Here is a 15120-nt window from a genome sequence, read left to right as displayed (position 1 = left end):
AATATTTTGAAGAAAATGGGTATATGGGTAACCAAACAGTTGATGGGCCCCTTTGACTTCAACAGTATGAGGAAAATAATGCACTAAAATTATGTTTGTAAGACTTCAGAAATCAAATCTAAAGCTTATTTTACCTAATTCAAACATTCAATAGACTGTGTGACAACAAGCTCCTTCTCCTCTATCTGGTCTATGCAGAATATAGCCTTGTCATTTACAGAAGGTGATGCCAATCCAGCCTATAATATGAACTAAACGTTTAGGTCTATGATATGTACAATAACTGACTATGTACAATAACTTATTAAACATGTTGATATGTCTCTGTACCCGAACGTCGCTGTGCGTCATGGCAACAGCCATGTAACTTACTCATATTACAGACAGGTTATCGTGTTAAAACATCATTAATAAAACGTGTAAGTTCATTATTATTAGTCTCTTGTTGGGATGGCACGCTTCCACACGCAAAATAAAAAAGCGACAACTGTTGGCACCTCAAATTTAAGTTAATGAGGTAATGTTAAGTGGGCCAACCGGCTAACAACTCAGTAAACAAGAATTTCGTATTGAGTAACTTACATTTCAGACACAAAAAGTTCCAGTTAGTTTGTCTATATTTGCTTCGCCAACAAAACTACTTCCAAAAGAAGCCAGGAAACAGGAACAGAGCCGTTGCGTGTCGCGAATCAAGTGTTTTTGAACGACGAATCGGTTGAATGAATGGCTCATTGAGTCACTCATAAGACACTTTTATAGTTCCAAAATGAATCAGTATTTGTGAACAATTCTGTTGAATGAATGATTTAATGACTCGCTCATAAAGACGGTAGTTTGTCGCCACCATAGACTGTGGTCGCCACCCATTGGCTTAAAGGAGACATATCATGCTTTTAAATTGTTCCTTTTTACATATAAATCATACATTTGTAGTCTATATAAAGCGGAACTGCAATGCTTGGGTCTGAATTCCTCATTATTATAGCTCCACAGGCCCCTTTTTTACCCCTTTTCTAATGTGCTTCTGAAAGCAACTCGTTTTGGTGCGGTCTCTTTAAATAATATTGAGACACTTCATACCCCGCCCCCTCTCCAGGTTGTAGCGGTGACACTCGGTTCAACTCCACCCCGTTCGGCCATTTTTGTAGTCTGGTAGCAGAGATAGGATTATCTAGCGCACAGAAACTTTTATACACACGTTATTAACAAAATGTCAACAACGGAAGACTTGTCCAGCCAGCCTTACATGTTCGAGCCAGAGCCGGAGCGAGATGAAAATGAAGACGACGAACCTGCAGAACAACGTCTTCATATGGATGTATCGCAATGGTGTGTACTGTATTTACACATGAAACTTTGGTCTTCCGACCTTTTACCACCGTGTCGATTTATTTTGATTAATATGTCCGAGGGAGAGAGAGCAAGACAGCGTCTAGTTTGGAGACGGTGATGTCTTGTTTACACTTTCGCCTGGCTCTGAAGAGAGAGAGTGAGCGCGCGCGCGACCGGGTCTCTCTCTGCTCGTTCTTTCAGTTAAACATGCTCCTGTCACAAGCGCGGCAGTTCATCTAAATTAGACGGTGTAATGAAGCGTGTGGGTTACTACATCCAACAACCGAACATTTTAACTTACCCTCTCGTAACTTCTGCATCCTTTAGCTTGGACTACAAAATTGCAGCGAGAAATAATAATGGCGGATTGCTCGAAGTGTTGGGCCGGAAGTCAATGTCCTTATTTGGCAGTTCCGCTGCAAATACTGTGACGTGATAGTTCAAAAAACGTCATAGATAACAGAAAAATCTGAACCGGTTGAAAAATATGACCAAAACAGAATATAAAGATATCAACGAAGCACCTGAAGAGAATAATTTAATCTTTTCTGTACTTCTAAACACTCCAAATATACAACAAAATGCATTTAAGGGCTAAAAAAGTGCATTTAGCATGATATGTCCCCTTTAAAGTAACGTGCGAAACAGTCACAGAATAAATAAAAATCAAACACATAAATAAATAAACACACGAGTTATTATTATTAACTAAAAACATTAAAAACATTTTTGTTAATTGAAAGATAAATAGATATAAATATTAGATGAAACTAAGGGAAAATTAGAGATGTTGCTTTGACATTTGAGTTGTAATATTTAAAGCTGCAGTCCGTAGTTTTTCCTTTGTCGCCATCTCTGTTCGAAATCTGCAGTTATTCGCGGAATTATCAACTTTACGTGGGTTATGTCTCGGAACGGCACAGCGCGGATTAATCCAATGTTTTGAGGAGAATGTGGATACACGGTGTGGATACTGTCATTCTGAATCACAGATTCTACCATAGGCTTAATTTGCGGGTGGGACGGGTGGTACTTGTCCCCACCACTTTTTGCTAAGGTCGATATTGTCCCCACCACTTTTGAAACATCTCGCGGCACGAATGTACCAATACAAATAAACAAAACATCTCCAGTTAACTAGCAGAGCATTTATTTAGTTCGTTTGTTAAATATAGACCTTATGCGCCAGAGAAACGAGGGCGCCGCCATCTTTAGAATATTGTCTTTGAACTTCCGTTTTTGAGTAATTAGCTTTTGAAGTGGATTTACTTAATGTAAAGTTAACGAAAGCTACCATGAGGACGGTAATGTTTAAAGCAGATGACTTAACAAATGTCTCCACTGGACTCCATACTCACACGTCGAGACGCCTTCTTTATGTGTACAGGTGTGACGTAATGACGCAAAGACATGCTCGAATTTCCCGCGGAAATCCACCTGTACCACTGGAATTAAAAACATTATTACAAGCTTACGATCTTGAATCGAGCAAAGGCAAGCAGAGAGTTTTGAACACTGGCTGGTTATGTACTTGCTCAAAAATGTATTTGGGATAATTTTTAACCCCAAAAAAGTTATGGAGCTTTAAAAGGAACAAAAACAAAATGACAAAAGTATTTTACAAAATTTCTAATCAATGAATTTAACTCAAATTAAATACAAATATAAAACTATTTATTTTATAAAAATAAAAACTAGTTCAAAATATTAATAAAGACTATAATAGCAGATATATAAATAATACTAAAATTACACATTTGCATTTTAAACTACATTTTAAAAACGTTTTAATCATTTTTGGTTAATAGCAAATAAGGATGACCAACAACTTGAACAGGCTATCTTTAAATAACAGAAGGTGAGTAACTATTCTATTCCTTTTAAGCCAGTTGAAACAGAAATATAAAATGAACATGTCTCTATTTTAGAGAGAAATTTAAAAAGGGGAAAGAATAAAGAGATGGAAGGCCAGTAAGATCAAAGACGTCTTTTCTTCTTCTTGTTAGCCTTGTCTGTTCCCTGTGAAACCACAACAGTAAATCCCCTCAACTGAACTAAAAGCTTTAAGGTTTAATTAAGTAAGTGGTCCACCGCCCCATATGAGTCGAACTAATCCAGCATAACAGCTCGCAGGTCCACCAGTGAAATCTGCTCAAAGCTATGACAATTTGCTGAAACACTCCGTACTGTATGGAGACGTAAAAAGGCTGCAAACACTACAGAAACATACTGTGAATCAAACTATATGGGTTATATTGACCAGAAACAAGCACTTTTACGTCCTTTTTGTATGACTTTTTCTATATTTGACATGTTTTATAACTTTATAAAATAGTATAATAGCTAGTTGTACAACAATGAAATATTAAAATATGTATAAAATGTGTGGCCGTTGGCATGGTTTGGAACGTGGTCTGCAGATGACAGACACTGTGATGATTTGTGGCCTCGACTCACTTCTGTCTGTTTGCAGATGGGTATTAGTGGTCTAAAAGTGCTAATTGCATCAACAACATTAGGAGGAGGCGCGGTCACATAAGAAAGACCAACACAACAGCGATCTCATCAGACGCTGCCTGCCATGTTCAGCAAGCTGAAGAAGATCATCGGGGGTCCAACTGTGGGTCCCACCCCGGCCTCAGCCTCTGCCCCGGCCCCTGCCCCTGCCCCGGCCCCGGCCCCGGCCCCTGCCCCTGCCAAGGTAAGTACAAGTGGCCCGTAATTGACTTTATGAACATTTTGGTACTTTTTATCTCAAACATATGTAATAATCAACTTGCTAACATTACACAAATGTTGTAAACTTTCTAGCTATTCATTTTAAATGTTTTTGGAAAATTTTTCTCACAAATAATGATAAATGCTACATTTTTTAAATGCATGTGTGTATATCACATTACTGTGTAAAGCAAATGTTTTCTGTAGCATTTAATATATTAAGTATTTTATATATATATATATATTCTATACATGTATAATTTACAAGTAGGCTATTGTATATTTTTTATATTATATTTTATATATACATATGTGTAAAAAAAATCATATATATACATATATACGTATAAAGATGTGTTGTTTTAAAATCATTTTATTATGAAATATGATTATATGTAACAATTTTACAATATTACAATAATTGTATATTTTTATATACTTTGCTTAACTTTATTAACATGTTTGGTGGTGCTTTGCTATTATGTCAAACACCACGTAAAGGACCAACATAATTTAAAAATGTAAAAGTTATAGCTTAAGGTGCTTGAGTAATTTAAAATAATGGAAACCATCATATGTCATTAATGAGAATGTTTTCATAACTGCAAAACCGCTCAGGGATAATGATCAATCTCTGCACTCAGCAGGAAGAAAAACCTGCAGACAAGGAAAATGAAGACAAGAAAGATGATGAAGGCCCCGGTAAGTCATCTGTAATCATTGTAATTAGCCTCTAAATTATCTCATCATTCATTGCTTGAGCACCTGCAGAAGATATGTTCCAGATGAGAGGCATTTGGAATAATTCTTACAGTCTGTCACAGGTTTCTTAGCAGTAATGTTTGTAATGGCTTCAGTTGTCAGTAAGCTGCTTCAGGTGTCACTCCTCCACCTGTGCCCCGAGTCTTCCTCCAGTCGGGAATCACGCAGAACAAAATTGCTTCATTTTAAATAGATATTTTAAAATTGCTTCCCAGCTCCAGCACCAGCAGCAAAACCGACAGCCCCAGAACCGGCTCCAGCCCCGACGGCCCCGACTGCATCACCAGAACCGGCTCCAGCACCGACGGCCCCGACTGCAGCACCAGAACCGGCTCCAGCACCGACGGCCCTGACTGCAGCACCAGAACCGGCCCCCAAACCAGAGGAAAAACCTGCAGACCCAGCCAACGGCCCGCCACCTGCTGAAGGGTAAACTAATACTAGAAACATTTGATCTGATAAACCCTGTAACAGTTTGGTCAAAAGGTTTTTTAATATAACGGCAAAAGAGTGAATAAAGTAGATTTTGTTTTCATTCACTTATATAAATCATTGTTTTTGCTATGCAAGTGCCAAGAGACGCTCTTGATGCCCTGAGCGCGGTTGATAAGCTTTAATTAATAAAGGCTAATTAACTAGGCTCTCGTTGTTTTGATAAGGACCATGAGAGTAAGTTGCCTGTGCAAACACTGCACATTAGATCCAAGACTGTCCAACAGAGACCTGGAAGATTATGAGACCATGAGCTGAGAGGAGATTAAAAGATTTACAGTGTGTTTGATATAAGAAGATCTCTCGAGCCACTTAAGTTTAGAGAACAAAAATAATGCCGACACCAAAATAGGAAAATGCCATAGTGGTTTTATGATGGATATGATCCTCAAAGTATACTCACATTCACTGGAACTGAATGAGACTGATTTTAAATAATAATAATGATAATTTTTTTTATATAAAAAAAAATATATATATATATATATACAGTACTGGCCAAAAGTTTGGACACATTACTATTTTTAATGTTTTTGAAAGAAGTTTCTTCTGCTCATCAAGCCTGCATTTATTTGATCAAAAATACAGAAAAAAAAGGTGAAATTGTGATATATTATTACAATTTAAAATAATTGGTTTTCAATTTATTATACTTTAAATTATCATTTATTTCTGTGATGCAAAGCTGAATTTTCAGGATCATTACTCCAGTCTATCACATGATCCTTTAGAAATCATTCTAATATGATGATTCATTATCAAAGTTGGAAACAGTTCTGCTGCTTAATATTTTTTCATAACCTGTGATACTTTTTATAGGATACTTTGATGAATAAGAAAAAAAAAAGAAAAGAAAATAGAAGCAAATGTTTTAAAAATAGAAATCTTTTGTAACAACAATATACACTACTGGTCAGTAATTTGGGGTCAGTACTTTTTTTTTCTTTCTTTTTTTGAAATAAATCAATACTTTTATTTATTCAGCAAGATGTGTTAAATTGATAAAAAGTGATAGTAAAGAAGATTTATATTATTAGAAAATATTTTTGAGCAGGCTTGATGAGCAGAAGAAACTTCTTTCAAAAACATTAAAAATAGTAATGTGTCCAAACTTTTGGACTGTACTGTATATATATGTGTGTGTGTGTGTGTGTGTGTGTGTGTGTGTGTGTGTGTGTGTGTGTGTGTGTGTGTGTGTGTGTGTGTGTGTGTGTGTGTGTGTGTGTGTGTGTGTGTGTGTGTGTGTGTGTGTGTGTGTGTGTGTGTGTGTGTGTGTGTGTGTGTGTGTGTGTGTGTGTGTGCGTGCGTGCGTGTGTGTGTGTGTGTGTCATTAGTGTATAATGTGTCATATATAATGACACCCATAATAAGAGGCACTGGCTCTTCTTGTTGTAATGCTCCTTCATGACCAGTAGAGGTCAGCATTTACAAGCGAAATGCGGATTAACAGTTTTAGCTCCTGTAAACATCACGTTGTTCAGGTGTTCAGTAGATCTAACGTTACATATGCTGCCTTTCACCTCAGGTAATCTCACAGTTCATTTGAAGAAACAAAAGTCGTGTTTACACGGATCCAATGGAAGCTTATGGGTCAACGTAAAAATATGTAATTAAAAGCATTTAGACGGCTTCACAGCTCAAACAACACATTTTGGAATGAATAATTAATTCATACACGGTTTACAAAAATGTGAGCATTATAAATGGTAAAATGGAACTAGAGTGATAATTTTACTCACTTTTACTCACTGTAATTTTAAATCCGTCATTACAATTTATGTCATGATACGCATCCTGTTTACAAAGAGGAAAATCAACCGGAAGTTCATTCGCTTAGAAAGGTAACGTTAGTCATATCGCAAGTTCGCTACACAACATAGATACATTTATTTTTGCATTGAGGAATTAATATAAACACTATTAAAAAACACACAAGGTTTCTACTTTTAAAATTAATATGCCCCATACTTTCATTGTAAGTCCATTACCGTAAACAGAATTCTGTTTTTCACTGAGGGACAAATCTGAATTATTTTCTTTAAGATAAGCTTCTTCCCCCCAAAATAAGCTTCTTTTTTTTCTTTTTAATTATTAAGATTTGTAAATAATTTTTTCTTTAGTGTGACAATTTCAGATGTAATTTTGATATGTAATAGTGGCAGTTACTTATTATACTTTAATACATTGATTTCACCTTCTTGTCATTCTCTGTGTGATTGTAATAGTGAGGTGGCCCCTCCGCCCGAATCCCGGCCCATTGTGATAAGTGAGCATTTTGATGCTCAACTCATCGAGATTGTTCAGCGGTACCGCCAAAGGACTGATCAGTTTAAAGAAAAGGTCATTGACCCCTATGCGTCCTCCCCAGAGCGCAGCCCACCTGTCAGTGAGTACAAATCAATCCTATGCCTCTGCAATTAATGACTACTACAGTTGCATGATACGTAAATGGTACATATTGCCACATAACATGACATGAGATTCACCAATAAGTAAATACATAACACACCAGTTATTTTGTGCTTGTTCTAGCACCCGTCCTGAGAAAAGACGACTACCTGAAGAAAGAGGAGGAGAGGAAACGAAAAGAGGAGGAGGACAAGAAAAGAAAAGAGGAGGAGGAGAGAAAAAAGAAAGAGGAGGAGGAAAGGAAGAAGAAAGAGGAGGAGGAAAGGAAGAAGAAAGAGGAGGAGGAGAAGAGAAAAGAGAAAGAAGAGAAGCCTGTGGAAAAGAAAGAAGAAAAAAAGGAAGAGAAGAAGGATGACCAGAAGAAAGAGGAGGCAGAGGACAAGTCCATCTGGCCAAAAATGAAATGCACCTTTTTAGATTTCCTTCTGAAGCCCATCGAGGAATGCGTGGACAAAAGACTGGGCACCTCCATCGATCCTTTCACAGGTTACTCCTCACAAATATGCCGACTTTTGAATAAGAATACAAAATTATGTTTGCCCAAAATTAAGTCCAAAGTATTGGGACTATTTCTAATTGTCCAACTTAGCCTACATTTTTCAAATCAACTTGGACAGATGGACAGAAAAAGATCCATCTGAATAAATCTTTTTTCTTCTGCTCTTTTCTTGTGATTTCCGTTAGACCGCAGGTATATCGCTTGGCTAAGCGTGGTGACCATTGCCTTTAACTATAACCTGTGGTTCATACCAGTCCGTATGGCCTTCCCATATCATGACCCGGAGGTCATTCCATTGTGGTTCACCTTGGACATCATTGCTGACATCATCTATGTCATCGACATGATCGTTTTCCAGCCTCGACTGCAGTTTTGTAGGGGAGGAGACATTATTGTAAGAAAACATTTATTTTTAACACACTTTTTTGATAGTTTCGTTTTATGTTTGCAGTCTTTTCTGGAAAATATCTATTTATGCTTATGTAATTATTTGATATAAAGCAATGTTTAATATGTCTCCCCCCATAGACTTCTTAAGTGCACTAACTTTTTATTTTATTTCATCATTTTCTTTCAGTATGACAGAGTTGTGATTAAAACGAAATATCGGGAATCGGCAAGATTTCAGGTATCGCAGATATTTTAGTTGACGTTCATCTTTAAAATAGAATTTTATCTCCCAGTAAAAAGCCATGAAGTATTTATTTATTATTTCCTGTCGTTTCAGAACGATCTAATATCCGTCCTGCCTTCGGACCTGTCATGTTTCCTGTTTGGATTCAAGTCCGTCTTCAGGATCAATCGTTTGATGAAGGTAATGAACACTGCAGTTTTTATAAATGCTTGTGTTTTGAAAGGAGACGTTATTGGCTATGAGAAGCGTAATTATTCATGAACTGATTATATTTTTGAATATGCACTAACCTTGTTTTGTTTACATTTTCTCCTCAAGTTTGAATCTTTTTTTGAGTTCAGTGACCGTCTTGAAGGTATAATGACCAAAGCGTACATCTGGAGGTGCGTAACCACGTCTTTACTAGTTAAGAGTTGATCTTGCTCTAGCATGGATGGGAAACAATTTTACAATTTACAAAATGACTGCATTTCATAAAAAATGTGAATGTTGTTTTGCTCCTTTTTGAAGATTTTGAGGAAAATTAGAGCATTGTATATTATTTCACCATGGTCCAAAAACGTTAATTTTGTAAATGTAACAAATAAATGAAACACACATCTCTGATTTAACTTCATTCCATTATAATTCTACTCTAATTAAAATTCTACATCCTGTTTGCTCTCTCAATTCAAATTCAGGAACTGAAGTGGAATTTAAAAGATATTCTTAATTCAATAAATAATTGTAACCACAATCCTATGCTCTTTTTTAAGAGTAATTCGCACTATTGGATACCTGATGTTCATTCTCCACCTCAACGCTTGTCTTTACTATGTGGCATCTGACTACCAGGGGATCGGCAAGACCAAATGGGTCTACAGTGGACATGGCAGCGCGTATGTATTTCCATATACCCTTCTGATTCACTCAGAATATGCAGATTTGTCTATTTTGTTAAAGGTAAAGTGTGTAACCACTGGCAGCTCCAAACAGAACGGCAAAAATAAAGATCGATTCAAAGAGGTTTCCCAAACACTCTCCCCATCTGTCATTCGTTGAACAAACAAAAGCTCCGCCCCTAAACCCATGCCATTGGCTGAGCCAGTGCTGCTGTATAAGAATGTGTTCTACAAATCAACCTACGAATTGCTTATTTATAGTCTCAGCATATTAAACCGGGACAGACAAAAGTATTTAAGGTAAAAAAAAAACAACACAAAACATGCATTACCTTTAAATGAGTTTGAAATGACAATTTAATGTTATTTTTTCCTTTTTATTTCTTTTCTTCCACTCACAGTGCAAGTTTAAGCAATAAATGTAAAATGTAGTTTGCAATAATTGCAGGTTTTGGGGGTTTTTCATATTCTCGTAGCTACCTGAGCTGCTTCTTCTATGCGGAGAAATCCCTCCTGATGATCGCAGAACTTCCTTTCCCCGAGACCATGTTCGGTCAGATCTTTCAGATGACCAACTATTTTTTTGGTGCCCTATTTTTGTCCATCGTTCTTGGCCAGGTAGACATTTTGTCTCCAAAGCTTTTGTCTGTAAAGCTTATGCTCCTGAAGTGCTTCGTCGTTTTTTTTTTTTTTTTTTGCTTAGTTTTGATTTCCTTTGCTTTCTTGCTTGGCCTTGGCTTTGCTCAGTGTTTGAAGTCTGCTGTTTTGACGTTGTTGTAATACGTTTGAATCTCTAATACGGATTCAGATACGAATGCAAGATGTTTTTATTCTTTACCGACCACTAACTTTATCTCTCTTTTTCTCTTTCACAGGTACTTGCGCAGTTATTATTTTGCTGTGCGGACTCTGATCAACATTGGTGGCTTGCCTGAGCCTCACACAGTCTTTGAGATTTCCTTTCAGTTAATAAACTTTTTCGTTGGTGTCTTTGTCTTCTCAAGTTTGATTGGACAGGTACATGATGTGATGATGTAAACATCATGAGCTCCTCCCCCTAATCCCAGGCAGCCAATCATATCATAGTATTCAGCTCTACCTGTTCTTCCATCAGTAACCATGTTGATTTATTGTTATGGTGTTCCTGTTGGCTTAGTATATAGGCTTAGCTATATAGTGCCACATCTTTACCAGATGTTAGGGATGCACACATATTGAGATATTTTGATTTATTTGTTTGTTTATTTATATATCAGCCGAGAGCCGATATTGGATATTTAGTTGTGTATGCTCATTTACACAATGTTTATTGGAATGAAATGACTATATGTTGCGATAGTCTTTGCTATTATGACTATACCAGAGTGAAATGGCTTTTCGAACACGAAAAAATGCAGGGCAGGACTTCATTTTGGACATCGGGAACTGATTGGTTCGTTGTCTGTGAGTGACAGTTTGCCCCGCCCTCACATCAGTAAACGTCATCAGAGAAGGGAAGTCGTTAAAAGAGGGAGGGGAGGTTATTTTAATTAAAGTTTACGGGGGTAATTATTAACATTATTAATTATAACATTATCAAAAATAACGATATGCAAGGATAAATCATTTATAATAAAAACTGCAATATTCTATTTAAAGTCATCATGAAATCTAAATTGACTTCTTTTTTTTTTACTATTAATAAAAAAAACTACACTATTAATTGTATAACATTGTTAAATGTAATCTTTAGTAAATCCCGAAATGAATATCCATTTTTCATGATGTACTTTTGCCTAAATTCATTTGTAGCATTTCAGACGATTGATTTTTGTTTTTAGTATTGTATTTTGAATTTAATTTGACAAAAATAGTGTATACATTTTAATATAGGTCTTTCATCAGTTATCGACCATAACATGAAATTTAATTATCGGTTTATCAGTATCAGTTGAAATGTTAATATTGGTGCATCCCTATCAGATGTATAGATGTTAAAGGGATAGTTCTCCCAAAAAGGAAAATTCTGTCATCAATTCCTCAACCTTAAGTTGTTCCAAACCTGTATGAATTTCTTTCTTCTGCTGAACACAAAAGAATATTTTGAAGAATATGGGTGACCAAACAGTTGATGGACCCCATTGACTTCCATAGTATTTTTTTAGTCAATGGGGTCCATCAACTGTTTGGTCACCCATATTCTTCAAAATATCTTCTTTTGTGTTCAGCAGAAGAAAGAAATTCACAACTTGAGGTTGAGGAATTTTTGGGTGAACTATCCCTTTAATCTTTGATGTTACAGATGAGAGATGTCATTGGAGCAGCTACTGCCGGCCAGACCTACTTCCGTGCATCTATGGATTCTTGTGTGGCGTACATGGTGTCAAACCGCATCCCCAGGCTGGTTCAAACCAGAGTGCGCACCTGGTACAACTACACCTGGGACTCCCAGGGCATGCTGGGTAAAATCTTAGTTTACATTTAAAATGATCTGAAATGAGTAGCAATGACAGCGGGGTCCTTCTGATTAAGGTTATTTTTTTCCTCAGATGAGTCTGAGCTACTGGAACAGATGCCTCTGGTGATGAGAATAGCCATCGCTGTGGATATCAACCTCGCCACTTTCCAAAAGATCGACCTTTTCAAGGTGGGCTTGATTTAAGGAAGGAACCAGACAGTGATCTGCTGCTCATGGTCAGTTGGTTGACGTTTCTGCAGTTTTTTCATACAGGGCTGTGACAACCAGATGCTGGTGGACATGTTATTAAGGCTGAAGTCCATTGTGTACTTGCCTGGAGACTTTGTGTGCAAGAAGGTGAGCTTTGTTGCCCTTTATTTATGCATAGACACCAAAAACATCAAGTCCTCATACCTGGTTCTCCACAGGGTGACATTGGAAAGGAAATGTACGTCATTAAGGCCGGAGAGGTGCAGGTCATCGGTGGGCCGGACAATAAGATTGTGTTCGTGACTCTAAAGGCAGGCTGTGTGTTCGGGGAGATCAGGTGAGAGGTATTAAAATGAGAATCTGCTTTTACAGCTACACGTCATGAATGTGACATATGAACTATCATGTATTTATAATCATCCCCAGTCTGCTACAGTCTTCAGCCAATGGTGGAAACAGAAGAACTGCTAACGTAGCGGCTCATGGATTCGCCAACCTCTTTGTGCTGGACAAGAAAGATCTCAATGACATCTTGATTCACTACCCCGAGTCTCAGAAAGTGCTGGCTAGGAAAGGACGGTGAGTTATGTCACATTATTCTTTCAAGCAGAAGTTCATGTAGATGCAGATGCACCAACATGAGCAGTGAGACATTTTCTTAATCAGAATTTTTTGTCTAAATATCCTTAAAACAAGATGATTTACTTTTAAAATATTATTTTTTAAAACAAGGTAAATATGGTTCTGCAAGACATTAAGACCTCACTTAATTGTGTTAGATTTTTGCTTAAAACAAGAAAAATCTACTTGCCAATAAGGTAAGAAAAATTAGCTTCTAAAAAAGTCCTAATATTTCATAAATGTAGCTTTTGAAGTAAGTATATCTTGCATTTTTTATTTATTTTTACTGGATAACAAAATACTGATTAAGAATACTGACTCATTTCAGCGAATTGATTTGCTCAGATGGATCATTTTTAATGAACCAATTCACTGTAGTATATTATATTATAGTATATTAGTATATAATGATTAAATATAGTATATATATAGTATATGTAGTATATTATGATTAAAGTATATTAATCATCACTTAAAAGCCCCATGTGCACAAAACTTACGATCGTGTGGATTTCTGACTGGGTTTTGCCTGTGAAATGTTAAAGACCACCAGTAAATGAGAACACACCTTTCTTCCTGGAATGGTTTGATTGGTTCATTTAAAAGAACACCCAGCCTCAATCTCAAGAATCCCGATCTCAGATATCTCTCAGCCTGGTTGAAATTTCTCTATTTGAGTTCAATGCCATTTTGGCTGGAGTAGATGTGTTGGTGTTAGAATCTAGAGAGGGGTCTGGTCTTGACTCCGACTCATTGCTAGCCTACAAAGACTAAAATGCACTACCAACAGTGAAATCTTAAATACCAGTTAACACTGTTCACAGGAAACTGCTGAAAGCCAAGGGTCCGCCTCCTGCTGCTAAAGCCGGCGAGGAAAAGAAAAAAGAAACGTATCAGTTCGGACCAAAACCTCCCACTCCAAAACTTTTGCGTGCCTTTGCAGGAGGAACGTTCACCAAAAAAGGCTTTTTGGACAGACTCAAGGTAAGAAATTCTCAGATATATATATTAAGTATAAAGTTTGGGGTCAGTAAGATTTTTCATTAAACTGATCAAAAGTGATAGGAATTTTTTTTTTTTTTTTTATCTTTCTTTACTGCCCTGTCGATATATTTAGCTGTATTGTCCCTACTGTTTTGTCTGATGTTGTTGGGCCGTGTGTGTGTAATATGTACAAAAATTGTAAAAAAAAAAAAAAAAGAAAAAAAAAAGTGATTGGAAACACATTTATAATGTTACAAAATATCAATATTTCAAATAAATGCTGTTCTTTTGAACTTTCTATTCATCAAAATAATTCTGAGAAAAATGTTTTACACTGAAATATTAAGCTTCACAACTGTTTTCAACACTGATAATAATAATAAATGTTTCTTGAGCAGCAAATCAGAATATTAGAATGATTTCTGAAGGATCATGTGACACTGAAGACTGGAATAATGATGTTGAAAATACAGCTTTGCAGCACAGGAATAAATGATTTTTTTTACTGTAGATTTGTAGATTTGCAATGTTGATATATATATATATATTTTTTTTAAACATCTTACTGACCCCAAACTTTTGAGTGGTAGTGTATACTGAATAAAACTCTGAACTTTTGGATGTATAATACAATATAATACAAAAAGACAGTTCAACAAGAGTACATTTTGGTTTATTTATTTATTTATTTATTTTTCTAGGCTGCATCAGAAGGTCAATAATCACATGAAATTCATTAAATATTTAGTTCATTTTGAAATCATCTACTGTCATGTATTTACAAAATAAATATATTTATATGTATCTAAAAGTTTTGAAAATGAGCTCCTTTCCCTGCCAACTGCAGTACTTGCCAATCAGTGAGTTGTATTAATAGCGATACATGCATTGAGATTGCAACTATCCAATCTTCCAAAACAGTATGTTTGTAGATCTATTTTGTACTGAAACCTAAATAAAAATGATTTTGTAATTCCATAGTACATTGGACCTCATTTCTGAAGCATATTGAGTTTGTCAATGCACAAAAATGTAATAACACTACGTATAATATATAATATATCAAGTATTTATCCTTGAGAGTTCACATAGCTCACATATGCTCTTATTTAGCCAAGGATTGGTAGAGTCAGTCTGTCGT

The 15120-nt window shown here is 36.2% G+C and overlaps 1 protein-coding gene across 1 annotated transcript; it reads left to right on the top strand.

Annotated features, from left to right (window-relative positions):
* Positions 1–4673: 4673 nt before the first annotated feature.
* LOC309508818 (cyclic nucleotide-gated channel beta-3-like) lies at positions 4674–14982 on the top strand (the record flags this gene model as incomplete). The annotated part of the gene is made up of 17 exons (XM_082183288.1): positions 4674–4752; positions 5028–5241; positions 7530–7690; positions 7837–8199; positions 8398–8606; positions 8790–8840; positions 8940–9026; positions 9165–9229; positions 9602–9724; positions 10204–10345; positions 12009–12168; positions 12256–12353; positions 12438–12521; positions 12593–12711; positions 12801–12953; positions 13820–13979; positions 14681–14982. 17 exons carry the CDS (start codon positions 4674–4676, stop codon positions 14699–14701), a joined length of 2289 nt encoding a protein of 762 aa, XP_082039414.1. The 3' UTR covers positions 14702–14982.
* Positions 14983–15120: the final 138 nt, after the last annotated feature.

Source organism: Leuciscus leuciscus (assembly GCF_965113295.1).
Source record: "Leuciscus leuciscus genome assembly, chromosome: 11".
NCBI lineage: Eukaryota > Metazoa > Chordata > Actinopteri > Cypriniformes > Leuciscidae > Leuciscus > Leuciscus leuciscus.
This window is presented reverse-complemented; position numbering and strand designations above follow the sequence as displayed.